At 47.6% G+C, this 26,806-nt stretch overlaps 1 protein-coding gene across 2 annotated transcripts in view; it reads right to left on the reverse strand.

Annotated features, from left to right (window-relative positions):
- Window positions 1–2,127: 2,127 nt before the first annotated feature.
- The window catches only part of SCGN (secretagogin, EF-hand calcium binding protein), a 36,568-nt gene continuing 11,889 nt past the window's right edge, over window positions 2,128–26,806 (reverse strand). For both annotated transcript variants that reach the window (XM_030317149.1, XM_030317147.1), the window contains exons 5-11: window positions 25,592–25,648; window positions 24,852–24,929; window positions 16,642–16,697; window positions 11,820–11,865; window positions 11,522–11,581; window positions 9,284–9,352; window positions 2,128–2,692 (exon numbers count right to left, since the gene is read on the reverse strand). In XM_030317149.1, coding sequence (XP_030173009.1) covers window positions 2,564–2,692; window positions 9,284–9,352; window positions 11,522–11,581; window positions 11,820–11,865; window positions 16,642–16,697; window positions 24,852–24,929; window positions 25,592–25,648 — 495 coding nt within the window. In that variant the 3' untranslated portion in view covers window positions 2,128–2,563. The remainder of the gene's footprint in view (window positions 2,693–9,283; window positions 9,353–11,521; window positions 11,582–11,819; window positions 11,866–16,641; window positions 16,698–24,851; window positions 24,930–25,591; window positions 25,649–26,806) is intronic.

Below are 26,806 nucleotides of genomic sequence, written 5' to 3' on the forward strand. Positions count from 1 at the left end.
TTTTTCAGATATTTCATCGTTAGCGTATAGAAACACAACTGATTTCCACGTATTGATTTTGTATCCTGCAACTTTACTGACTTCGTTTTCAGTTCTAACACTTTTGGGGTGGGTGTTTAGGATTTTCTGTCTATAAGAGCTTGTCATCTAGAGACAATTTTACTTCTTCGTTTTTGATTTGGAATGAATGAACAAACATCTTCGGAAAGGAGCACGGCCCTCAGGGGGCACTGTCTACCATACCTTCCCCCCCTCATTAAATCCAGATAGCATGGCTCTGAGAAGACACCTCTGCCCTTTGGCAGCCCCTTCGCAGCACCCCATTCCCATTGATTTCCCAACAGAGGTCTAAGGCCATTTATCTTCCTTGGCCATTGCTATGGACTGAATTTTTGTGTTCCTCCAAAATTCGTATATTAAACTTAATCCCCAAGGTGTTGGTATATGGAGGTGGGGCCTTTGGGAGGAGATTAAGTCCTAGGGCAGAGCCCCCGTGAATGGGATTAGTGCCCTTATAAAAGTGACCCCAGAGAACTCCCTCACCCCCTCCACCATGTGAAGACACAGTGAAAAGAGAGCCATCTATGAACCAGGAAGTGGGCCAGACATCAAATCTGCTGGGGCCTTGGTCCTGGATTTCCCACCCTGTAGTACTGTCAGAAATCAATGTTTTTTGTTTAAACCACCCAGTCTATGGTACTTTTGTTATAGTAACCCAAACACATTCAGACAGCCATCCACCAACAAACCCATCAGTACCTACATTACAGTATATGAGACCCTAACTTTAATAGAAGGTTTTTGAGTGAACTCATTCCTTGAGTGGAATAAACCCACCATCTTTCCACTCAGAGATCTCCACCAGCCCTTTCTTTAGATGTTTGGAAAGGTCTTTACCAACCTCAGGGTATGACTGAGCAGGAAGCCTGGGAGATTCTGGTAGATTCTTAGCCATATGCTGTGACTAAAAGCTCGTTGGTGTTCAGGGTGAGTAGCTGCCCTCGGTGGATCTGAAAAAATGACACTTAAAAGAATAGACTTGGAGAGATGTCCTACCAGTGGCTGCGGTGGATCCCACAGTGAGCCCCAACATGTGGGGAGGGGCCAAGGTGCATGAAATTGGCCATAATTAACTCCCTGACTCCCCGCTTCCGAGATGCTTGAGCCCGGACAGGTTGCTTACCTTCTATCTGCCTCGGTTTCTTCATCTCTAAGATTGGTATCATGATTATACCTACCTCCCAGGATTTTGGTAAGGAGTAAATTACTTAAAGTATGGAACAAACACCCAGAAGAACTTGGCACATAGAAAGCACTTGGTGGTAGTTGTTGATATTATCTGTATGAGGGAAGGGATACCTGAGGGGGAGGAACCAGGTTAGGGCCGGGGCCTGCCATTGAGGGGAACCCCGAGAATGATGGAATTTCTTGGGTTATGAAAGGCTCGGAATACACCATTCTACACTACAATTTTTCTGAAGTACTTAGAGCATTAAACTTGAAGTTCCTCTACGATCTGGCATGAGGTAGGGATGTTTTAGAGAATAAAGTGGGGCCTGCCTCAAGGGAGGCTCTCCATACCTGCCCCAGGTGAAGCAGCCCCCTCTCATGGGGAGTGTGTCAGAGCCCCAGGAGTGAAGGATCAGGGGTCCGAGGGGGGCCCTGCAACCTGCAGAGGGGACCAGACCCTCAGGGGCATAGAGCGGGACTTGGAGATCAAAGATTCGCTGGAGGACACTGTTGGAAGGGGAAGGGACGGGGTGGGGAACAGAGGCTTGCATTACCTGGGAACATTTTCTCCAGATTTCTGTCTTCTCCCTTCTGCCCACGTAAGATTTCAGAGCACTTAAGAGCAAAAGCTGGCCCAGGTGCAGTGTTGTGGTCTTCTCCACGCAATGAATAAAAAGTGATCACTGGCCACTCCTACGTTCATGCAAACTCAGCCGCCAGGGCATCTGAGGACTATGGAAGGAAGCTGGCAGAGACTCCACTGGGATCCCGCCCTTCTCTCTCTTCCTCACCACACCCACCCCAAGTTAGAGACGTGACCGGTCTATCGGACCATCCGGTCCAGCATTTCGAAGGTCACAACGCCAACACAATGACCCGTGCATCTTTGTTTCCAGCTATAGGTTTATTTCCACGACAGAACTGATTTGTAGAAAATCACAGGACCAACAGAGACGCCACTCACCACTCAGAAAGCCCACAAGGGGAGCACAGGTGGATGGACTCCGCCTCCCCTGAGCCCCTGGGGCCTGAGGGAGGCCACGCAGGAACGCAGGAACGGATTCAGCAGGTGGTTAGCTGACTCTCTGGGGGGACAGGAAAGCCCGGGTTCGGGGGGGGGCGGGAATAACACAGACACTGCAGGGGGCTCTCAGTGAGGCAGGAGAACACTATGGCCTTAGAAAGAAGGCCCTAGGACCCCCCCTCTTGCCCTAAAACACCACACCATTTGTTACAAAGCTTGCCCCGGTGTCCCCAACAGCAAAGCACAGATACAATTTTCCCAGCAGGAGCTCAGAAACATCCTAAGAGCAAAAGACAAAGCATCCGGGGCTTATGGGTTGATTTTCAGCCCAAGACACAACGCGAGCTCGGACTTCTGAATTTTTCCATCCTTGTTCACATCACAGTGGCGCAGAAGAATCTCCCGGAACTTATCGAGGTCCGCTCCACTGATGCTGGGCTGAGGACAGCAAAGGGAGCCTGTCAGGAGAGGGGCTGACGGTGGCCCCGCCCTTGAATGCCGCCCCCTCCCCGCCCCATGCTCACTACGCTCAGGGGACAGCCTGCCTGTCTAGGGAGGCTCCGTGCAGACAGGCCGTGGGGGTGGTCCCATCTCGTAGGCCCACCGAGTGTTGTCAAGGGTCCTGCCAACATGTTTACCTCCCAGCATGGCTATTTGGGCGAGGGAACCAGCCCCACATCACTTCTCTACGGCTCTAGGGAGAGCATGCCTATTTAGGCCATGACAAAGATATTTTGCCTTGGAGCAGACAGCTGTCACCACGGATGCTGTCTTGCCACATGATGAGAGAAGACACATTTCACTATCTCCCCGTGGGAGGAGTTTGTGCCTCTGATTTTAAAAAGGGTTATAACAAATGAAATACTGACTAAAACAGGATGCCACAGAGCTGCGGACATAGGATTTATTCCAAGGCGTATTTGGGGGCTAAGAAAACACTGTGATACACACCAGACAGGAAAATAAATTCAAACTCAAAAGGCCCGCATGGGGCGCCCGGGTGGCTCAGTCAGTTGGGCGGCCGACTTTGGCTCAGGTCATGATCTCACAGTTCGTGGGTTCGAGCCCTGCGTCAGGCTCCGTGCTGACAGCTCGGAGCCTGGAGCCCGCTTCGGATTCTGCGTCTCCCTCTCTCTCTGCCCCTCCCCTGCTTGAGCTCTGTCTCTCAAAAATAAATAAATGTTAAAAAAAAGGCTGACATGGAACACATTGTCAACACGTTCTCCTCGTCGGGGCTCACTCGGGATACTTCCCTGGGTGTCTGTGACAGGCAGGTAGAGGTGTGGCCCAGGAGATGGCTTTGAAGTCCTGAAAACAGCAAGCTACACTCCGTGGCTCCATACTGGGAGCTCCTTTCTTATGCAAAGTGGGGACTTTTTGGTTTTCCGCATCCTCACCCTCTCCTGCCCCAGGATCCTCTTAGCAAATTCCCATGCTTAGAAAAAAGTTGGGTGTGGGGCGCCTGGGTGGCTCAGTTGGTCAAGCAACCAACTCTTGGTTTCAGCTCAGGTCACGATCTTATAGTTCATGAGTTCGGCTCTGTGCTGACAGCACAGAATCTGCTTGGGATTCTCTCTCTCCCTCTCTCTCTGCCTGCTCCCACTCATGCTCCGTCTCTCTCAAAATAAACTTACAAAAAAGAGAGAAAGAGAGAAAAGAAAAGACTCAGGTGGTAGTCATTCACACATTAGCATGAATTAATTTGCCAATGTATTTACCTCATTCAAGCTATTCTAAGCTCTCTTTTTCTAATTTGTTTACTGCAAAAGGAATTATTTCCTTAAAGGGAGTGGAAATATTTTGTGAGGGTGTGAATGTGTGTTTGGGGGTGAGGGTATGAATGTGGGTGTAGGTAAGGGAAGTTTCTTTCGACCTTTTGAGTTATGCTTTTGTTTTTTCTTTTTTTTTTTTTTGTTAATTTATTTATTTTGAGAGAGAGCGCACAAGCAGGGGAGGGACAGAGAGAGAGGGAGAGAGAGAGAGAATCCCAAGCAGGCTTAGTGCGGAGCTCTGTGCTCTTTGGGGCTTGATCTCAAGACTGTGAGGTCATGACCTGAGCTGAAATCGAGTCAACCCACTGAGCCACCCAGGCACCCTTTGAGTTACGCTTTTAATGTTTGACAACTCACTAGGAGTCAGGAGATCCAGATGCCACTGTTCAAAAATGTTTGGATCACGGAAGACAAATCACCTGAAGTGACTGGGGGCCTCAGCTTGAATAATAAGTCACCAGCACACGGGGTCTAACGGTTCTACACAGAATGATTCTAACCTTCAGAACAACCCTATGAGGTTGTATTTACTATCAACTTTAAAAAAAATTTTTTTTTAACATTTATTTATTTTTGAGAGACAGAGACAGAGCGTGGGCAGGGGAGAGGCAGAGAGAGAAGGAGACACAGAATCCGAAGCAGGCTCCAGGCTCTGAGCGGTCAGCACGGAGCCCGACGCGGGGCTCGAACCCATAAACTGAGCCAAAGCCGGACTGAGCCACCCAGGTGCCCCTACTATCAACTTCTAATTTACAGATGAGAAAACTAAAGCACAGAGAGGTTAACTAACCTTCCCACTGTCACACAGCGGGTACATGTCCGAACCAGATACGAACTCAGGCAGGCGGTCCCGGAGCTCACCTCTTTACCGCACACCCTGCCGCAGCCTCCGTGTAAAATGCATTTTTTTAGTTTCTTACCCACCTCATGGGAAAGTGTGCGAGTGGATCTGGAGTATTTGGCTGAGCAATGCTTGTCGGTCCCCCTTGAATCCTGGGCCCTAGGGGAACCTGTAGGGCTGGATCTGTCTCCTCGTGCCTGCCCGTGATGAGTGCTCCATTCCAGCCATGGAATCCGTGAGGGACTGTCTACACACGCCGTCTTCCTGTTCCCGCGTGTGCCCTCCCTTCCCCGTACGCCCCGTGTCTCCTGAAGCAGTGAAAGGGGAGGCCCGAACCCTGTCTTCCCCGGTCCCCACGCTGGAGTCAGCATCAGGACGCCAGGCCCAGCCTGCGCCCCCTATGGCCCCTAACAGAATTATGGCTTTGCTTGTGGCAAGTGCTTATTGGAAACCGCTTATGATAGCGCTTCCGATGGGCATATTTCATTAGCAAGCGCCTCACTCTCCAACCGTGCAGTTATAACGTGTTCCCTGTCGCCACTCTGTTTATCGGCCGTGCTGCTGTCTGAAAACACCAAGGCGACGGGTAGAGGCCAAGGCCTCACCGCCTAAGACCTCGGCCAGGCCCTTGCCAGCCAGGCTCGGATTGTCTGGAAGAGGTCACGGTAATAAAGGCCACCTCCAGCACCAGTCCTGTCCCACGTGTCTTCGAATTATCACCCGCCATTGCATGTTTTACCATGGAAAGGGGGGACTGGTTGGTGTTCTTTCAGGGTCATTTTGCAGGCAGACAGAGGTGCCCCATCTGACAGTGCGAAGTCCCCTGGAGGGCGGCGATCACAGGGGACCGCGCTGTGACGGGAGGAGCTTAGGAAGCACATCACCGGGTCCCACAGCCCCAACACTGGTTGTTGGGGATGACAGTGCCTTTCCCTTGCCTCCTGTTGTCTTTTCTTAGAAGTCTGTCACTCGGGATGGCTGCACGTTAAGTCACTAACATCCCAGTGAGAAAAATACATACATATTCCTGCCTGCCCTCTTCCTTGATAGAAAGCCTGGCTCAAAACGAAGCCATTGGCTTTCTGGTGGGGTGGGGAGAAAGGACACGAAGAAGGGAATGGATGAACGCACAAGGCTCTTTCTAAAATGTGACAGTAGGGGGCGCCTGGGGGGCTCAGTCCGTTAAGCATCAGACTTCGGCTCAGGTCATGATCTCACGGTTTGTGGTTTCGAGCCCCGCATCGGGCTCTGCGCTGACAGCTTCAGATTCTGTGCCTCCCTCCCTCTCTGCCCCTCCCCTGCTCACACTCTGTCTCTGTCTCTCTCTCAAAAATAAACAAACATTAAACTAATTAATTAATTAATTAATGTGACCATGAGTGCCAGCAGTTTTAAAGCATGCAAATCCCTCGATTCCACGCCTGAGATAAAGCCTAAAACCGAGGCAAGATGCACCTACCAAAATACTAAGTTTTACTTTGAGTCACAAACAGGGTAAACAGTCTAAATTCCTAAGAGGAGCCCCATGTTGGGTGTAGACATTACTTAAAAAAAAAAATCAAATTAAATACTTAAAAAATAAAAAAAATAATAAATTACTAGTAAAAGAGGAATGTGTAGGTAAGTCCTATCTAACCACAGGTAAAATCTTCCACAGACACTAAAACAGTGACTGTAACTGAGAAATGCTTATCCGTGGAGCTCAACCCATGCAGAATACACCCAGAAATGAAGTCTGTTAATGGAAGGTCTACTCAAGTGTACAGATCATGCTTCTGTCTTTTCTCTACTTTCAGATTTCTCTCCGTATCATTTTTATCATTTAAAAAATGAAAAGAAATGAGAACATGTGTGCTACGGGCTAATAGCTCTTTGGAGGGGCATATATTAGATTCAATCTCTTGGGTTAAGTATTGTCCCCCCCCTTGCTAATCATCTTGTCAACAACAGAGAAAAACAGAAGCAGTGTCTAGCAGGATAAAGAAGGAACTCTGGGGAGCCCAGGGCAGGACCTCTCCTCCCCTCCAGGCAGACCTCCTGGTCACCTCTGGCATTCCTGTATGTTTGGCTTCTAACGTTACCATTCACCCTTCTACTCCTTGGTATAAGCTGAGCGTCTTGAATGTCTTGCCTTTCTACTTTCTAGCTTAAGGTATAGATTCTCCCGTTGATTTTCATGCCGTGCTGAGGGACCTACAGACTCTTCAGAAATCTTGTGCAGAAATTATTGGGTCATATCCCCCAGGACCTTGCCGTCTCATCATACTGACAGAGGACAGCCCTGAACGCCATTTTCCAGAGGTCAGGGAAAGTGGTGTTCTGGTAACCAGATAGTCTTGTTAATACAAATTCAATATATGTATCATACATGGTTGAAAGAAAACAAGAATGAAAGGCTATGCGCTAAGCTTACGTCAGGGTCATTATCGCAAACGTCAACGATCCTGACCAAGACTCTACACATAGAACCTGAGCCAGCTCAAGACCTCCACGGCGTGCTCGGATAGTTGCTTTTAAAACAAATTCCAGATATTGTTTGTTTGCTTGCCCTGTGGTCCTTGATGAGAAATATCAGATTTATCCAAAGATTCTCCCTTGACAACATACTTCAAATTATACGGTGAATAGTTTTTAAGCAACGCAGAAGTTCTACTGGGAAAGACCCAATATAGATATGTACCTCAGTTATCTGGCTTCAGAGGAGACCTTTAATAATTAACTACTTTGTCCCCACTTTTTAGCTCAACAAATCAGCCCTTGTCAACTGCTTTTGTACTACTGACCATGGTCTCACTCAGTCCTTGAAAACCCACTCTCTTCACTTGGCTGGTACTTATACAAGAGGAACCGTTTTGTTGCACCAGAAATAGAAGGGCAAGGACAAGAGTGATGGGGATCCTCTGGTTTCCCATGGAGGTGATTCGAATCTATCAATGAGTGAGGCAAATGCATGTTTTGGGATGGTCTACGATTTTCCCCTTCTCTTTGATTTTCTCTTGGAAAACGTCTTCCCTACTCCGTTGCTAGGTTAGGTTTTACTTCTGTGTCTCCCAGTAACCTTTGGAAGTCATTGCCAAACGCCGTGACAATCACAAGGGTCTGTAGGCATGTGAAGCCCCTGAACTGTGCACTTAGGTGACCTGGCTTCACTGCTCAGAGGAGGCCACGTAGCTGAGAAGCAGGCTCAGCACCCGTGCATCTATCAAAAGCAAATTAAAACCGCGGTTTGGCAAAGCCTACTGCCGTGCGACTTTAATGTCCCATAGATAATTGCTCAGTTTCTATTACAGGAATCATTCTGGCATTAAAGAGGTAATAAGTACAGTGGGATTTTTCCTTAGCAATCAATGTAAAAGGCACTACCACACCAATACCCATGCACCATTTGGCTGGGCAGGTGCCCGTGGAATCTCCCAGCGGGGCCAGCATGTGAAGGGAGTGTGGAAGAGGCAAGGGGAAGCGGGATGGGGACATCAAGACTCAGGAGGTCAACAACACATGTCTGTCATCCTGATTAGAGGTCAGAAAAAGATCTCATTCACTCCTGCTCTCTCACAGTACGTGGACTTCCTGGAGGTTTACGCAAAAATTGGTAAATTTTTAGGAAATTTTCTGCTGTGAAACTCCACAGTTTTAATCAGGTTTTTAAACAGGTCTGGGAATCCAAAACCAGTTAACAATTGCTTCCATCTGGACCGATCGGGGCAGAAACACTGTGTCCTGTATTAACCTCAAAATATCTCTAAGGCTAGGAGAGTGTGAAACTCAGTGGCTACAGGGTCCCATAGAAGAGCTGCAAAGTATCTGCTTAACTAGATCAGGCAGCCAGTCAAATACAGTTCACAGGAATCTCAATGGAGATTGCTTGTTTTAAACAGTCTACACTACATAAAACAGCTTTGTGATGTAGATGATAATCTAAATCCTATCCGTCTGAACCAGGACGTCTTGATAGATAAGTAGCCAAAATTTTAGGCTGGGCGTTAGAAGAGCCCTGGGAAGATGGGGGGGGGGGGGGAGGAATCCCAAATATGGGATTTATTTCATGAAATTAAATTAAAAGGTTTTAGGTGTTCTAACAACCAAGTCCAGGGGAAAAAGCCCTTCTGTAATAAAGCGTAAAGCTGTAATGTATACACTGGTACCGTGTTTCCATGCTAAAATAGATGGCTTTTTAGTGATGTTAACAAGAAACTTCTATGGGGGTTTTACTTCACTGAAGCTACAAATGATCTTAAGAGAGAAAGGGAGACTTGTCAGGTCTCACAGAAGCTCAGAGTTGATAAATAGACTATGTCCCTAGATCTTCTCTCTAGCATTAATCGTCAGCCCCACTGATGCTCAAAAATAAACAGTGGAATCCCTCAGCATGGCAACCCCAACCCACGATGGATCTCTACGGCCTCGTGAAATCACCTGAACCAGCTCCATCATGTCTTTGACAAACCCGTCCACTTCCGGGCCTTCCAGAGCTCCAGTTTTACTCTGAAAGATAAAAGATCCAATCAATCCAATATCATTTACTTAAGTCCGAAAGCTAAAGAATAAATTAGGCGAATCGTCCAAATCAGTATTCTTTTGTGACTGCAAATAGGTTCAGAAATGGCACATTCCAGGTAGTTTCTCTGTGCAGGATGTGAAATGTTCCACAGAGATTAAAAGAATGAATTGTAGGGGCACCTGGGCGGCTCTGTCAGTTAAGGATCCGACACTTGATTTTGGCTCAGGTCACGATCTCGTGGTCGTGAGTTCGAGCCCCCCATCAGGTGCTTGGGATTCTCTCTCTCCCACCCTCTCCTCCCTCACTTCCCCCCGCTTGCCCTCTCTCTCTCGCGTGTGCAAAATAAATAAATAAACTTTAAAAAAATAATTAATTGTCAATAACTACCCCCACATAAACAAATGGGAAGCAGTAGTTTTGAGGTCCTTGGCTCTTGCAAATAGCATTAATGTGATATATACTCGCTTCATTTGCTTCCCAAATATTAAGCTTCAATTCGGACTAAATTTTCACATCATATCCATCTTGATAGGCTGACATTTTTTTTATTTTGCTTTATAATTTAGTGAGGGCTTGATGATTATTAAAATGTAGATTTTATTTTTTTGTTTTTATTTTTATTTTTGTAACCTATCTTAGAGAGAGGGTGAGCACGTGAGTTGGGGAGAGGGGCAGAGGAAGAGAGAGAATCTCAAGTAGTCTCCATGTTCAGTGTGGAGCCTGACGTTGGGCTCAATCCCACGACCGAGAGATCAGGACCTGAGCCAAAATCAAGAGATGCTCAACTGACCAAGCCACCCAGGCACCCCCAAAATATATATTTTAAATCAAGAATGACTAAAATTATTTGGTCTGTATGTAAACTCTTAGTTTTTCTACTCACTATATAAAAAAGTCTATGAAATACAATACATACTAAAATATTTCCATTTCTTCTCTAAAGTCCCAGTTATGACAACCCATCCATTCTTTTCAAGTTTGCTTCACCTTGAACCTTTAACATATCATTTAAAAAATCTATTCCTGGGGCACCTGGGTGGCTCAGTCGGTTAAGCGTCCAACTTCAGCTCAGGTCACGATCTCACAGTCCGGTCTGTGAGTTCGAGCCCTGCGTCGGGCTCTGGGCTGATGGCTCAGAGCCTGGAGCCTGCTTCCGATTCTGTGTCTCCCTCTCTCTCTGCCCTTTCCCCGTTCACGCTCTATGTTTGTCTCAAAAATAAATAAACGTTAAAAAAAAAATTAAAAAAAAAATCTATTCCCTTAGTGTATTTGCCAAACACAAACATAATACTAGCTACCTGCCAGGCACCCTTCTAAGAGCTTTACAAATGTGAAATCACTGAATCCTCGTAACAATCCCGTGGAGTAGGCAGTATTATTATCCTCGTCACCCTAACTTTACAGAAAAGGGCAACGAGGCATGGGGGGGGGGGAGGGGGTAAGGAAACTACCCAAGGTCACGTGGCTAACGAACCATGATTCACACCCAGCTGATGGTCACAGAGCCCATACCCTTAAACACTTGGCTGCACTGCCTCTTCTGGGTGGTGCTCCCTCCTGCTCAGAATGTGACACACAGATGTCCAGTCTGCTTAGTTTCAGGACGGCGTCTCCTTTGACTTTGCCTAACGTTCTCATTTCTCTTCCTTCTTGCATTACCCTACCTTGTCAAGAAATGTGATCTCTTTGTCACACTTTGTGCTTTAGAATTATTATTTTTTTCTTCTCTAAAGAAGGACCGCAGAATCAATCCTACAAGAGAAGTAGCGATTATGTCAACCAGGGCTCGCTTTGCCTGTACTTCTTTGGGTTAAATGTGGTTTTGAACTTGATTGTTTCATTCTCGAGCATGCTATTCCAGATGGAGATTAAAGAAGGAGAAGCCTTCTCCCAGTTTGGATCCAAAGAGGGAAAAAAAAGTGATTTTATTCTCTTCTCAACCATAAATACTCCTTTTGTCCATTTTAATGTAGTTTTCAGAAGTTTGCATAGAGAAGCTGAGGGGTGACATACATGTAGGACTGCTATTCGTCATATAAGTTCAAGGTCTGATGGGTAGGATGGGTGGGTAGGACGGACAGGATGACCCCATATAGGGCCAGACAGGCTTGCTACCTCAAAAGGGCCAGCGCAGCACAAAGGGGCACACTTACAACGTCATAGTGGGCAAAGATTTTCTCGAAGTCCCTCTTTCTTTCCTCAGTGGAACAAGCCTGTGTGTGCAGAAAACGGTGTGTTAGTCCGGCAACAGGAAGCTTCCATTGGACAATTCTTCTGGGGTCATAGGCAACTTCTATAAACTTTGAGTCAATGACCCCTTAATCCCTTGATTTCAACAGTAAGCCTTTTTTGTCTCTAGATAACTTAAAGTAAGACAAACAGAGGCCTTCCTTTCTTCCCTCCCTCTCACATGGACGACACAAGCCCACCTACAAACATGTCTCTACTTACATCCATTTTAAATTGGAGAAGGAAGTTTTCCTGAAGAGCCAGAATCCTAAATGGAAAAGAAAAAAAGAAATTAGTCCACATGAAGATCTGTCCACTCTCAGTTACAAGCAAATCCATAACTCTGGGATGAGGAAAGGGCAGGCAATTTCCAGATTATTCTGCAGAATAGGGGAGGTGCTTGAAAAATAAGAATTTATATGTTATAAAAACAAATTAAAAAATTAACTGGGAGAGACATTCACAGGGATTAGTAGTCGCCAGAGAGAGATTTTTGAGAAGGCATCTTGGTGGACAATGGCAGAGTAAGGGCTTAGGAAGACTCCCTCCTCCATAATCACAATGAGAAAACTGCCTGCCCCCCCCCCCAAAAAAAGTCAAAATACCTTTTTCACAATTCTAGATCTTAAAGTCTTGTAGAAATCTGAGGAGTGTTTATCTTGGAAAAATGGCTAAATCTCGGTAAGAACAGTGGATTTCGTGCATTTTCACTTCCTTCAGCCCTCCACCCTTCTCCACTCCACTGTAAATGAAGAGCCCACAGTCCCAGGGAAAAAGAGCATTCTAGCACAGCTAAAGCGAGCAGAACGGAGTTGGGGCTCTTTCAAAGCCCAGTTTCCAAAGAATTACCAGTATGTGACTTCTCTGATGTTCTCGAAAAGTCCCCACTTGCAAGATGCACTTATTTGACCTGATTTTGAACTCACCCAGTGAAAAAGCCTTTTACCTGGGAGGATTTGTCAAAAGCAGTGAATTAGAAGCAATTGTTTGAGGTCAGAGCTGACGGCAGTGGTAGACAAGAGTCTGGGTAAACAACAGGCTAACTAAAAAGATTAAAAGGAAAAGCTGGAGGAATGAGATGTCCATAGGGTCTTCTACAAGTTCTGACATATTTCTGGGAATCTAGGGAGCTGCACACATGCCTGGGGCCACATCTATGCCCAGGACTGGGTGTCTGTGCAGGAAAGACCGGAGAAGGCCCTAAGCTCTCGCCTGTGGCTTATCGTCAGGCTGTATGCAAGCAGGAAGTGAAGGCTAAGGCAGAGTTGTAAGCTGCCTGGTTGAGTGTAGATGTGCTCCAACCTGTACACAGGGACCCTCAAAAAACAGTGGGAGACATCTAAGGAATCTTTGTGCGATCGTGAGCTAGCCAAGCAGAGACTTCAGTGTCCACACATACCGAAGACACAGATTTTACAGGATTAGTTCAAAAAAGTCACTGGACAAAAAGGACAGTTAACAACAATAAATGTGACCCATAAGAAATACTGAAGGGGATTCTTCAAGCTGAAGTGAAAAGAATCCAGGCAGTCGCTTGAATCCACATGAAGAAAGAAAGAACCTCAATCAGACATGAAAGGCCACATATTGTATGATTCCATGTATATGAAATGCTCAGAATAAGCAAATCCATAGAAACAAAGTAGGTTACCGGGGTTGGCAGGTGAGGGGAGGAGAGTGTGATTCCTGATGGGTCTGGGGTATTTTTCTGGATTTATGCTGCATTCAAAAATCATGCATTCACCGTACAGGGAACGGTAGAAACAAAATATCTTGCAACAATTTGGAAAATATTGCTCTTCTGGATGTTCAGGGGAGAGAGAATTAATTTGAGCCAAGTAGAGGCTAGAATATTCTGGAACTCTCTAAGGAATCCTGTTCTCATCTGTTGGTTGGCACCAAGCGGCCTAAGTTATGTTGCCAGTCAGAGGACATATACTTGAGAGGTGCTCGTGTGTGGAGTAACAGCGCTGCCTTCTAGGGCTGGGAGTAGAGAGAAGAGTCCCGCGTATAAATTAAAGGACCCTTGTTATTACAGGGGGCCCACCTGGGTAATCCAGAATAACCCCCGTAAGGTCTGTTAATCAGCAACTTTAATTCTATCTGCAACCGTGGTTCATCCTTGCCACGTCACATCAAACGTTCGCTGGTTCTGGGAGTTCGGACACAGACGTCTGTATTTTGCCTACCCCGGTTGTCACTGTCGAGTCCCTTATCAAATTGGTTTTGAAACAATGCAGTAACTGTTTCGTTGTTTTGCATCTCCGTTCAGCACTACTTTGGTCCTTCCTTCAGTCCACAGCTACCCATCGAATCCTCCTCTATACGTAGCACCGGGCCACGAGAGCAGCTATTCAAGGGACGAAGGCGTACTTCCTGCCTCCTGGGTAGGACCATAGGAGGGGACGGTTGGCTCGCTGCAGGGGAGGGCTCTGGTTATGATCGTGACAGAGGGACTCTGACCTCCACAGTGGGAGGTCAGGGATGCCAGATGCCCTGCATTGCATGGAAAATCCCACAGAAGGGTGAATCAGCCCATATCTCACCTGACTTGGGAATGTCCAGGGAGCATTCATGTGTGTACCAATCCTGCTTATAATTATGTTTGAACCTAGAGCGGAATTACTATTTACGTGAAAATCCAGACTATTTTTCTCAAGGGATACATAGTTTACTACGTGTGTAAATGATCCAGATAGCATACTGAGTCAGGTAAATTGAGGGCCGACTATACTTTGTCCCATCTGGAACTCTATCAGGACTTATTTATTATTTATGTCATTGTATCAGCAGCAACTGAGTTCCTGACGCATGAGTCGCCAAAAGGTCATACTTGTATCCGTCAACATCTGAACTGACATATTCTTGCTACTTCTACACCAAAAGCTACAAGCAACCACCACTCTGTCATGCCTGCCCTGTGGTTGTATCTACCCACCTACACTTGAAATATACCTTATTTTGTTTTAGGTGTTTCACCTTATTTCCCTTTTCTGTGTTATAGTGTACGCATTATATTGTTTTAGCATTTCGGGCTGAGGTAGTTGATATTTTCTGCGGATTTTATTTCGGGAGTAAACAGTATCATAACCACTAGGGTAGAGAGCAGCTTTAGAGTAGTGGCACACTCCAGCCTCCAGAGGGCGCTCAGGGCTCCTAGACTCGCCACCTCTGAGACCTGCATTGAGTAAAGTGGGTGGGCGCTTTTGGTGAAGGGAACAATGAAATTAAAAGCTCTTGTTTTCACCCAGATTGTCATGTTTGGGGTCTTCCGGTTAGGACTGCTCTCGCACGCAGCTCTCAGAGTAGCTAGACTGACCTCCACTTGAGAGGAAGCCTTGCCTCCCTTGGCCAAGATAGCTCCAAGGAGTAAGGGGGACGCCGGGGATAAAGCCAAGGCCGCAGGGCTGATATCCCTCAGTCCTCAGCCTTTGGGAGAGGCTCTGGTCTGGCTGGTGTCTCCATGCCCCTTCTCCACGAAAGTGGCCAAAATTAGGATAACGGTTCTGGGGAAAGGAGCCGAGGAGGACACAAAGTCTGTCTCACAGCTCCTACGAGGCCCGGAATAGAAGACCGTATAGAGTTTTGGGCTCGGTGTCCTGGTCATGACTAAGGAGAGATCCTTCCCGGTGTGTTCCCTTTCGCAGACCCCTTGCAAGAACTAACAGATGGACTGGCCAAGAGAGGCGGTAGCTGGTACAGGGTTTTGTCATTCTGAACTCAAGTTAGTATCTGCTTGTGACCTTGCCAAGTTAACTCTGTCATTGAAGTCACCCTCAGCCCTTGGACTTCATCTCTCCCAGCCACACATGCTTCTGCCTTGCAGCCTATAACTGCTAAACCCTCTATCGTTGTCCAGTCTACAACTCCATCCACCACCCCCCACCCCCACCCCGAGGCACCTGGTATCATAACTGCTCCTTCATCCGGGTTATATCCGTGTATTCTGGATCCAACGAGTTCAACTCTGTCCATCTATTCAAAATCTTTTTTTTTTTTTTCGTTCTGTGGACAACCATAGCTTGTTTTGGGGTCGGTTAGCCTTGAGACAACATTCTGACATGCCCATCATGTACAACCCCGGACTTACAGACAGCAATTCTCAGGTACTGGGCCGCTTCTGCTGGCACCCCCTCCTCCTCTGCTCTGGTCTTCAGGTGCTGGGTGCCCATGGAGGCTGCACCCACGCTGGAAAGCCGGCCAGCACAGCTGGAGTGTGGTTCAGCTGTCCTCTGTCCTGAGCTAACTGCTCAGCCTTCCCAGAGCCAGTGAATGGGGTCCCAGATGTATTTTCTCATGGAGTCCTCGTGCGGGACCAGGAAGGCAAGGCTGGCCCATGACCCATCAGTAAAATTTGATGAAAACCTTGTGTATTGTGCATTTGGGTGGGGGGAAGAGCTTTATTATCCTTTTTTTAAATTTATTTTTGAGAGAGAGAGAGCTCATGTGCGCAAGTAGGGGAGGGGCAGGGAGAGAGGGAGACAGAATCCCAAGCAGGCTCCGCAGTGTCAGCTCAGAGCCCAACATGGGACTTGAACTCATGCACCGTAAGATCGTGATTTGAGCCAATATCAAAAGTTAGCTACTGGGGCGCCTGGGTGGCGCAGTTGGTTAAGCGTCCGACTTCAGCCAGGTCACGATCTCGCGGTCCGTGAGTTCGAGCCCCGCGTCAGGCTCTGGGCTGATGGCTCAGAGCCTGGAGCCTGTTTCCGATTCTGTGTCTCCCTCTCTCTCTGCCCCTCGCCCGTTCATGCTCTGTCTCTCTCTGTCCCAAAAATAAATAAAAAAAAAAACGTTGGAAAAAAAAAAAAAAGTTAGCTACTTAACCAACTGAGCCACCCAGGAGCCCCAAGAGCTTTTATTACCTTCACAAAGGGATCTATTACCCCAGAAGATTCAGAACCACTGCTGCTTATTTGGTAAGAGGAGACTCTTCTTCAGGGTTTCAGGCAGGACCTGACCTCTGCCTTTCAGAGAGAAGTATGCGTCATCACGAACCCTAGGAAGGTGTTCCCAAGTCTGACTCCATTCCCGCGCCACTCACCTTGCCAAGTCATTAAGATCCAACCGGCCATCCTTGTTTCTGTCAAAGATCTTCATCTGGAAGGCAGAAGGGGAAACGATTGTAAGAAGTACTTGTAACAGGAATCCATTCTGAAAGCTCCTGAAGCACTTTGATATCTTGCCCTTCCGAGCCCACAGCTGTCCAAACCAGCCACAGCCGTCTCACAGAGTACTCCCTACAGAGGACAGAGGAGATACCATTTTTCCATTGAAGGCAGAAGTAGTTGAGGAGGATGTGATCTAGGGGAAAGTCTGCCTGTCCAGGCTTCCAGGACTGTAGGAAGGAAGAGGGGGAGAGGCAGAGACAGGACAGTCAAGTGCACAGATGTGTGACCAGATGTGCTGGAAGGGGGATCCCGGAGGGAGGAGGGCACCAGCTAAGGAAGGACAACACTGAGTGGAGAGAGTTGCTGTGGGTTGGCTTTCCAGAGACGCTCTGAACACCCAAGCGTTTGGATGCTGGGTTGAGATCCAGTGTTCTGTGATGGGATGAGATGATGCTGGATCAGAGGGTGGGGCAGACCCCAGAGCCATGGGCTGATAAGAGGATGTACGTTAGGGAGACATTTAGCATGTCTGACTCCGTGTGGCTTCTGTTTCCCTCACTGCTGTGACCTGTCGCTGAGAGAAAACCTCTCTGCTCAGCCCTGCAGGTTACAGCTAAGATGTGCAAAAATCACGCTTTACCCAAAACCCACTTCACCCAAGGGGAGAAGGAAGTACATAAAGAAATAATAACGCTATGTTTAAGATTTATGGGAATGCCATGACCAGATTCCTGTACACAAAGGTCAAGTGACCAAGGACAGAACAGTTTCACAACCTTCCTTGGACCCTTGTGGGCTTCTGAATGCCTACAGACATCCATCACCTCTTGACTCCAACCTCCTCCCCTTCTCCCTCTTCCTAACATAAAGGAAGCTCGCATTTCATGCTGAGGGGACATGTGCTTTGAGACAACAGCCGCCATCTTGCCTCTCGACTTACTGGTCTGTCCTGTGGCAAGAACATGTGGACTTCGATACAGATGTGGCAGAGGATTAATGGCCCACATCCAGCAAGAGGTAAAGGATGGCTGCTGGACTAGCCTGTACTTCCCAATGGGCTAGCCAAAGCTAAGAGCACGGATTTTGAGTTCATCACACACTTCCACTGTGAATACCAGCAAGGTAGCAGCAACCGAGTGGCCAAGAGGCCCCAGCCCGGGGACCAGAGGAGTCAGAGAGCCTTGTGCCCAGGGACCTCGGCTCCTCCCCTCCCCCACTTGGGCCCAAAGCCATTCTTTCTAACCTGATGCCATTTTTGCAGAAGAGTCAGGGTTGGATGAAGGTGACTAAGAAATCTGAGAGGCTCAGCTTTTCCTTTTGTAGAAAGACTTAACATGATCCAAAGAGGATCCTATTTAAATCATAGCATCAGATGAGGTTTTAAACAAGATAGGATTAAAAGTTAAAATCAAGAAGATCGGATTAGGTTAATCAAGATGGAGGGGAGACATTTCACTGCATATTTGAGTCCTAGTGTGAGTGAACTTTGTGACTTCGCCACATTTAGTACAGTGGCTCTAAATGTATTTGTAAGAAGAGGCTATACACGGGGAGAGATGGGGTGAAGAAATCTGAGAGTATATGTAACCGATTTTTGCATTAAAAAACATATCAGTCCATCCTTCCTCCCTCCCTAAATCCAGTTTAGTTTTAATATTTGAAATGAATTTGAAAACCCATTTCTCTAAAACTTTAGCACCAAAAGTGTATGTTGCAGAACCTATTAAAATGCAAGTTATATTTTTATACATTTGGATACATTACACATCCCTTTGTGTCCCTTAAGCATAAATTCTCTATCCAGTAAAAGTCTGACGGCAATACACTTGGCTAAAGACTGAGCCATGATTTTCCATGACACCACCATTACGAGACGTTCTATTAATAGAGAGCTAGATTATGTTGAGCTTGAAGCAAGTAGTAACTCACCTTGAAAGATGTGGGCCCATCTCCATAGCTGTACCAATTACTCAAAGGGGGAAAATACCTACCTTTTGCTCAAAACTGGCTTGAGGAACAACTGACCACCAATGTGGTAAATTATGCTTCTACCCATCAGAAAATTGGCCACGTGGTTCACCTGAGAAGTTCCGAGAAGTGGTCTGAGTCAGAGCTATGAATCGAGGGCCGTCGCCATTAGCTGGTATTTCAAGCCACGAGGCTGGTTGAGGTCACCAGCAGAGGGAGGGTGGGCACAGAAGCAAAGAACTCTCGAGACTGGGTCCAGACATGTTTCACATCAGCGTGGATCAGAGAGCTGAGTGCCTACACCACAGGAGGAAGCCAGCTACTTGGATCCAATCCCAAAGGACAGGAGCTGGGACCAGGGTAGAGGACGGCACAAGTTTAACCTCATGTCTCTTTGTCTGCCATTGTCTGCAGATTTTAATCTGCAGGTTTACAATAGCTCAAGCTCCATGCTCTAATTGGGTATGTGAGCTTAACATCTCCCACATGTATTCACTTACATTTTTAACAGCTCAATATTATCTAATGCTATTCTATTCAGACAGCGAATCTTTCCTCCCACCAGGTATTGGCAGAACCTCTCAATTAGATGTCATAATTGGATTTTGTTAATAGGCTGTTTCCTCCCTTGTCCAGAACGTTAATTAGGAGTTAGAATAAGATTAGGTCTGCAGACCTCAACTTTTCTCCTATGATCGGGTGCTCTGCCATGACTCATTCATTGTTCGGGCTTCAGACAGCTTTCAAAGGTGCCAGCCCTCGTGTGGCTCCATTTGAATTCATTTAGCAGGTTATATTTCTGAAGGAAGGCGTTTAATGCCAAACCTTGGAACCAAATCTGTCATGCAGGGCTGCTCCGACTGTATCCGTCGCTCAATAAAAAGCCATTACAGAGGCAGTAAGGTGATTTCACACTTGGTAGATCACTCAGGGCTAAGGTTCTAAAATCTCTTCTGAGAATATTGAATTTCTGAAAGTTAGTTCACCCACAGATCACTAGGGAAATGTAAAAAGTCTTAAAAAAAAAAAAAACAACACTACAGTCCAGTTCCCAAGTCTGTTCATTGGAAAAGTGTAAGTTGCCTCTATAATTTCAGGAAGGAACATGAAATAGATTGGCCGTAATCTCATTACGCTCATTCTAGTCTTCTGGTCACAGTAGGTCTTTGGGTGAAAACTCTTACCTGGTTCCTCAACACTTACCTATCACCTCAGGGCAGAAAGAACCAGTGAGGGGCCACTCAGAGTTTGAGTGATCACGAGCCTATCTTCACGGGACAGTTTGGATCGAGAAATGAGTGCTTAACCACAGCACAACCGGAAGAACCACAAGTTTTTGGCAATGAGACAGACACAGGATAACAGCAGTCTTGGTCAATGGACGGTCCTCCACCCAGAGACTCACAAGTTGGGTGAGACCACTCCGATCCTCCTCAGCTGCTGTACAGGATTCCACGCTTCCAGGGCTGAGCTCAGAGCCATCAAAAACTGCACGTTGCCAGATTTTCTGCCCGCCTTGGGCTTTGTCAAACTGAAAGCCAAAGGCTGTGTATGAAGAGAATCGCTCTGGGCGGGCAGCGTGGCCGGGCTGACGGGTGACGTGCATGGTCTTTTCAGCCAAGTGTTGGCGTTCCCAGCCACCCACGTGTTTCCTGCAGGCCCGTTCCCGTCCCTGACAGTGGGTTGTTTGAATGAGCCGACCCTGGGGCTCTCTGCAGTCACAGGCCACTCTTCCTCCCTGGCTCCCTGCATCGGCTTATCTGCAGTCTCTTTCCCAGAGCAACTTTGTAGAACCCTTTCCTGTTCCCGTGGTCTCTCGTTAATTTGCTTCCTATTGTGTGTTTAATAAGATGTCAGCTCTTAGGATCCTTTCTGGACTTCAGGAGGAGAAAGATCCATTTTCCTAGGTAACGAATTCTGGTGCCACTTGATAGCACGAGCTCCTGCATTATCTTATCTTTAAAAATATTAAGAGAATCCTAATCTCTTCACGTGGCTTTGTCCTCACCTTGATCGTCTCTTCCTTCAGGAATTGTCCTCTCTTCTTGATCTCTCCATAGAGTTCACTCTTCCCCTTTTGAAAGTTTTCTTTTTAATGATTTAGTATTTAAACTTCCGGACGTGGGTACTGTGGTGGAAAATACAGGCTTCGGAGGTAGATGTGGGTAGGCATTTCCACCCCGCTGCATCCCGACTGTATTTGACCTGTTAAAGTCTGTAACCCTCAGTTTCTTCATTTATAAAATGAGAGGCAAAACATACTTATTTTATATGGTTGCTGTGAGAATCAAATGTTTGAAAAGCGCTTTGCACGGAGCTCGGCACAGAGCGAACACGCAGTTATTACAATTAAAGCACCCAGTACGCGAATAAATGCTGGCCGTGTCGCGGTGAAAATAAAATGCCACGTGCACTCAGCTGAGACGGCATCTTGAAACAACTCAGCTTGAACTCTGTCCATCTACCTTTTCTTGTCCTGCCTTTGCTGAAGGTCTAGAACGGTGGCTTCATTGTAACCTACCTTATTTTTGAAAAGTCAGGAGAACCGGATCTCGAGATGGTCGATGGTCGATGGCAGAGACGTGCGCAGTGGGGATGAAAGGCAGCGGCCAGAGTGAATTTTTGCTTTTTTCCCTCCTCTACCAATTTTTCCCTCATCAGAAGACTCCAGAAGGTCAGGGGGGCCATATCTTTCTTGGTAAGTTCTCCCTAAATGAACTCACATCTTCATTTCAACCAGTTAACCAGGTCATATTCTGACCTGGAAGAGGAGCGTGAAGAAGGTGCCGGCTTTGGTGACAGAGGGGGTGCTGTGGGTCACTTTGAGACCCCACTCCTCAGCCCAGAAAAAGCATGTCAGACCCAACTTCAGGAATTTAGGGGTGTGAACTCGGAATCCACTGGGACACATCCCGGGCCTGTCCTACTCGGATTGTCTTTTTCTATTTGCATTTCTCTTCCTCCACACCCTCCGGCCCTCACCCCCCACTCCTGCCTTCCTGCCCCTCCTACCTCTCGTCATCAGCATGGGGCTCCAGCCACCCTGTTGGGTCTGCCCCTGGGCTCAGCACAGCCCGTACCCTGCCTGGTGGGGACCCCCATGGATGAGTCTCTGGGACGAAGGACCCCAGGGAGAGCCGTAAGGGATCAAGCCCAGTACTCCCGAGCACTCCTTCTGTCTCTGTCCTAGAGGGTCTGGTGTACAAAGAGGAAGAAATCAAAGGAGAGTTCCAGGACACCAAACATACCTTGAGGAAGGGCGGATCTGTGCGATGGGCCATCTACGAGGCTCCCCGAGGGGGAGCATGAGCCTTACTGGAGGTGGAGGCTCTCAAGGAGGGTCCCCAGAGCAAACCTTGCTTTTGTTGTCCTGGTTTCTTCTGAGCTGGCTGTTAGGTAACGACCCCAAATTCAGTTCTGACAGTGGGCACGGAGTAGCCTACTGTGTGCTAGGCCCTGCCGCCTGCCCTTGCCCTAGAGGAGTCACTGGCCAGTAAAGAACAAGTGGTGAACAAGTGATGTCCGTGCTGCCCTTGACTCCAGCTGACTCATCGGCAATCCTGTTGATTTCCCCTTTGCAATCCTTCTCATCTCCTCTGCTGCCCCACCCCCTCCGAGCTGCCACCCTCTCTCACCCGGATGGCAGTGGTTGCCTCTTCACAGGTCTTCCTGATTCCCTCCTTGCCCCTCTGGTGTCTCTCCATCTCACTCATTGTCACACGTTCTCACAATGGCTAAGAAGCCCCACGGGGTCTGGCCTCCGTTAAGTCTTGCCCTTGAATTCTGTGCTCCAGCCACACTCGTGTCTCCCTGTCCTTGAAGGCCACAGGCAGGCTACTGCCCCAGGGTCTCTGTGCTTTGCTGTACCCTCGGTCCTTCCTCAAGCCTCACCTTCTGGAAGGGTAAAAATTACACTCCCCAGCCCCCAATCCTAGCTACCTTGCTGGCATGGCCATCCTTCGCCCTGTTCTACTTTTTCATCTTTTCCCTGTCATGCAATATCATTTATTATTTATTATGTTTATGGTTATTGTCAGTCTCTCCTTTGTCTGGTTCGCTCGCTGCTGGATCCCCAGCGACTCGAGGAGTGCCAGGGGCGTGGCAGATATTTAGTGGATATTTGCGGCCTGGGTTAAATGGGTGACCGATGTGAAGACAATGATATGGGACCCCCAGGGGAGAGGCACCTGCATCCACTACAGAAGAAGGTTATGGAAGGTTTTCTAGGCCACGATGATGTCTCACTGAATCTTGAAGGACAAGCAAGAACCGGGAGAATAAAAGTAGGGAAGAGAATTGAGCCATGTTACGTGAGAACGTAGCCGTTTAGTATTGTAGTTGGAGGCGGAGGGCCTCGGATTCAAAGGCAATCAAAGAAATATTAGAAACATCCTGGTGATTCTAAGTGAGAGTATTTCATCTTGTAGTGCATGTTTTGGAAGTTAATAAAATCAAGGTTACAAACAACCGGTGCTGATGCTGGGTTGGGTCAAGGATGGAAAGTGCTCATCTGGAAACCTAACCTGCTTGTTATTCTCAGGCAGTTACGGTGACCTCCCCCTTTCCGTGGTATTTACCGTGCTGGCAGGTGCTGCTGGAAATCAGGTGGGAAGAAACCTTGAGATTTCCCTGCTTCCTGCTTCTAGATTTTCCACTTTGCTCTTTCGGGCTGAGTGCGTACTCAGGATCTCGAACACTATTTGCGTGTTATTAAAAGAGGTCCAACGTACCAAGAAGCCGAATTATTTCCTTGATTGAGATCCTGGCCTGGGGTTTGATTCTGCCCTTGGCATCAGCTTCACTTCTGCCTAGGCCATTTACAAGCCATCACGGTCCAGAGCGCCCTTCTCTTTCCCTCCTTCCCAGGGCAGGCGCCCGGGGCCTGGGGGTCAGCGTCGGACAGGGTGCAGAGTAAGAGGCTGGAAACCAAGAGAGCTTAGCTTCCAGTTTAACTGGTGCCTTTGGCCGGGTAACTCAACTTCTCCCAGTCACCTGATCTTCAAAGCGAGTTTAAGAATTCAACTTGGTGGTGACGCGGTCACTTAGCCTTTCTAAGCCTCTAGCATCAGATATACGAAATGGCATGAACAATGCCAACCCTGCAGAGACGGCATCAGAAATAATACCATATTTATTTATACCAGAAATAATACCAAGTCAGCTCGAGGCCTCCAGAGGGCAACCTAGTGGCACACATTTTACGAGAATTCACCGACTCTTCTCGATGGTACGTGCTCCCAAATGCTCACCAGGAAGCCCAGTAACATGAATCTGTGCTGAAGTCTTCCTGTGCGTAACAATCCTACGAGCAAGTAAGCCTTCACCAGCAATTTCTTGGCTTCTTGATTGAGAAAATGACAGCGTCCGACTGGCCCGAAGCACTTGTCTGGGGGAAGGAAGGGGGTGGGGGGCGGACACGAACGGCAGGGAAGCCAGACTGTTGATTGGTGGCTGGAGAAATGCATCGTGTTAGATGAGGATGCGTTTGCCAGAGGCAGCTCTCCCATGCCATCATTTTTCACCGAAACGATCTCAGGGTCATTCTGGTCACGGAAGCCTAATGACAAGGACCACAGCAGCTGCCACAGTAAGAGCTAACAGGTACGGACACCTGTTATGTCCCAGACGCTCTGCAAAGTGCTTCGGAGACATCGGCTCGCTCTGCCCTCACAGCAGGTAGGTACCATTAACCCCCATTTTACGGATGAACTAGTAAGATGGACAGGTTGACAGTCTCCCAAGGTCGCAGCTTGTAAGTGGGAGACGCGGGACGCACGTCTCCCATCTGTCCGACTCTCAGCTGCCCTCGATCAACATGCCACGTGAATAGACTCGTGGCAAGAAGTGGCTTCCCCTGTGCCTGGGACTGATTGTCCATGTTTACCCGTTTCTGTGTGACTTCGAGTGGCTTCGAGGTTATTGGCCTGGTGCCTGGTAACCGATGTTCACTGCACTTTCCGGGTCTCCCCAGGGACAGGCGAACAGCTTTCCTCTCAAATACACGCGGTCCTGTCCTCAGAGAGAGGCTAGAACAGCTCAGTTTTAGCCGACGTTTCCCAGACATGAGGTTTCTCTTGTATTCATTCAGTCTGCAGGTGCTCCCGGGTACCGACTCTGGGCGCCGGGGAGGCATCAGGGGGCTGCCCTCGTGAGATCACACTGCCCAGCTACTTACCATGGTGCCGGTGTATTCGTCCAGCTTAGCCTCAGGGACGGCCTTTTTGTGGTGGAGGAAGAGGTCTCGGAGGAAGTTCTGTGACATCGAGAGAAGAGTCACATCTTATATGGGGAGCAAATAAACCACAAAGATCTCGGGACGCCTTATTTTAGGCATTGTGGTTTTTTTTTTTTTTTTTTTATTTTTAGGAGAAAACAAACTGCTTTTAGGAAGCAAATAAATCCGAGAACGGAGGGCTCTCGCTGTTTAAACGGAGCTCACAGGGGCACCAGAGTGGCTCAGTCGGGTGAGCGTCCAACTCCTGATTTTGGCTTGGGTCATGATCTCATGGTTTGTGAACTCGAGTCCCACATCAGGCTCTGTACTGACAGCGAGGCCTGCTTGGCATTCTCGGTCTCTCTCTCTCTCTCTCTCTCTTTTACTCCCCTTCCCCTGCTCACTGTCTCTCAAAATAAATAAATAAAAACTTTAAAATAAAGGGAGCTCACAGAATTCAGAGGATGGCTCCAGGCATGGAAAAAGTGTCAAAAGTTCCTTAATTACGTCTCTTTCCCAGAGAGAGCAATGTTATTTGCATGTCCTAAACCTTTTAAATACAAATACGTTTTTGGTTTTTTTTAAGTAACAAATTCAAACGCATGCTTCTCGGGCTCATAGAAATTAAATTCATGGTCCATACATCAAGTTCCCAGTGATGAGCAAGGCCACCTCCACCCAGCGAGGGTCCCCACACTTACCCGCAGCTCAACAGCTGATATAAAGCCACTGCTGTCAGCATCATATTTGCGCCAAATCTGAAATACACAAAAGCCATACGTCCATTTACTGGTCCAGTGACCGTGTAAGCAAGCACAAACCCAGAGAGGTCGTGGAGGACTGAAACCAGAGTCTGTCCCTGGTACATCTGGTGACTCTGACAATTTAGCCTGCAGCGTTATCAGGAAATTGCACACAAGGTCAACAAGAGACAAATCCTGGGGCCCAGGAGGTAGTCAAACCGAGGCACCTGCATAGAACTAAAAGCCCCAATAGCAATAAACTTAACGAAAGGGTGAACCCCTCCCAAATACACTGCTGCCAGAAGGCCGTAAGGAAGCTTGCCTGGGTGGCCTTGGCTCTGGGTAAAGGGAATGAAACATCTCGGCTAATTCTCAGTGACAAGACAACACTTTCATTGCTATAAGGGTAGCATTCATCCAGCCGAAGATACAGTCGCTACACTGGAAGACGGAACTGAACATTCTTAGACACTGAGCTGCTTTCTTTCCTGCGTGGTGTGGTTTGGGCCACTTCTGATTATTCCATGTATGAGCGTCACAGGTTGGCAAGTTTTCTAAGTCCTAGGCAGAATGGAAAAGGAGCACTAAGTTGTTGTTTCTAATCGACAAGATTTCCTGTAGATGTAGAATGGGTCAGCTGACTCACCTACTGCAGGGACCTTAATTCTCAACACCAGTCCACCAGCCCAGCACCCCAGGGGGACAGTCGGGGTACCGAGGGGTCGCGGGAAGGTTGGGAAGCGTCACGCCTTGCGGTCCCTGATGGCCACACGTCTGCCTGAATTCAGCCAGACTTACAAAATCAACTCGCTAAATGTAAATTATATTCTGACTTTACCAAATATACCAAAACGGAGAATGAGAATTTCAAATAATGAACAACACCGTTTTACATGCTTTTTTCCCCCTGTTATTCCATCTACTTTTATAATTTGACTACAACTGAGCCGTTGGAGGGCTAAAGATTTTTTTGTGATCACTTGCATGCCTGTCTTTAAAGAATGAAAGCAAAACGAGGAGATTTCTGGGCAAACAAAACAGAGTTTTTGCCAACAGACTTTGCGTGAAGGATATACTCCAGGAAGGAGGAACACAAAGAAGAAGAATCTGAGTCACAGACAGGAATGGTGCACAAAGACGCTGGGAAACAAATCTTCACTGCGTCACATTTGT

The sequence above is a fragment of the Lynx canadensis genome, chromosome B2, assembly GCF_007474595.2.
Source record: "Lynx canadensis isolate LIC74 chromosome B2, mLynCan4.pri.v2, whole genome shotgun sequence".
Classification (NCBI taxonomy): domain Eukaryota; kingdom Metazoa; phylum Chordata; class Mammalia; order Carnivora; family Felidae; genus Lynx; species Lynx canadensis.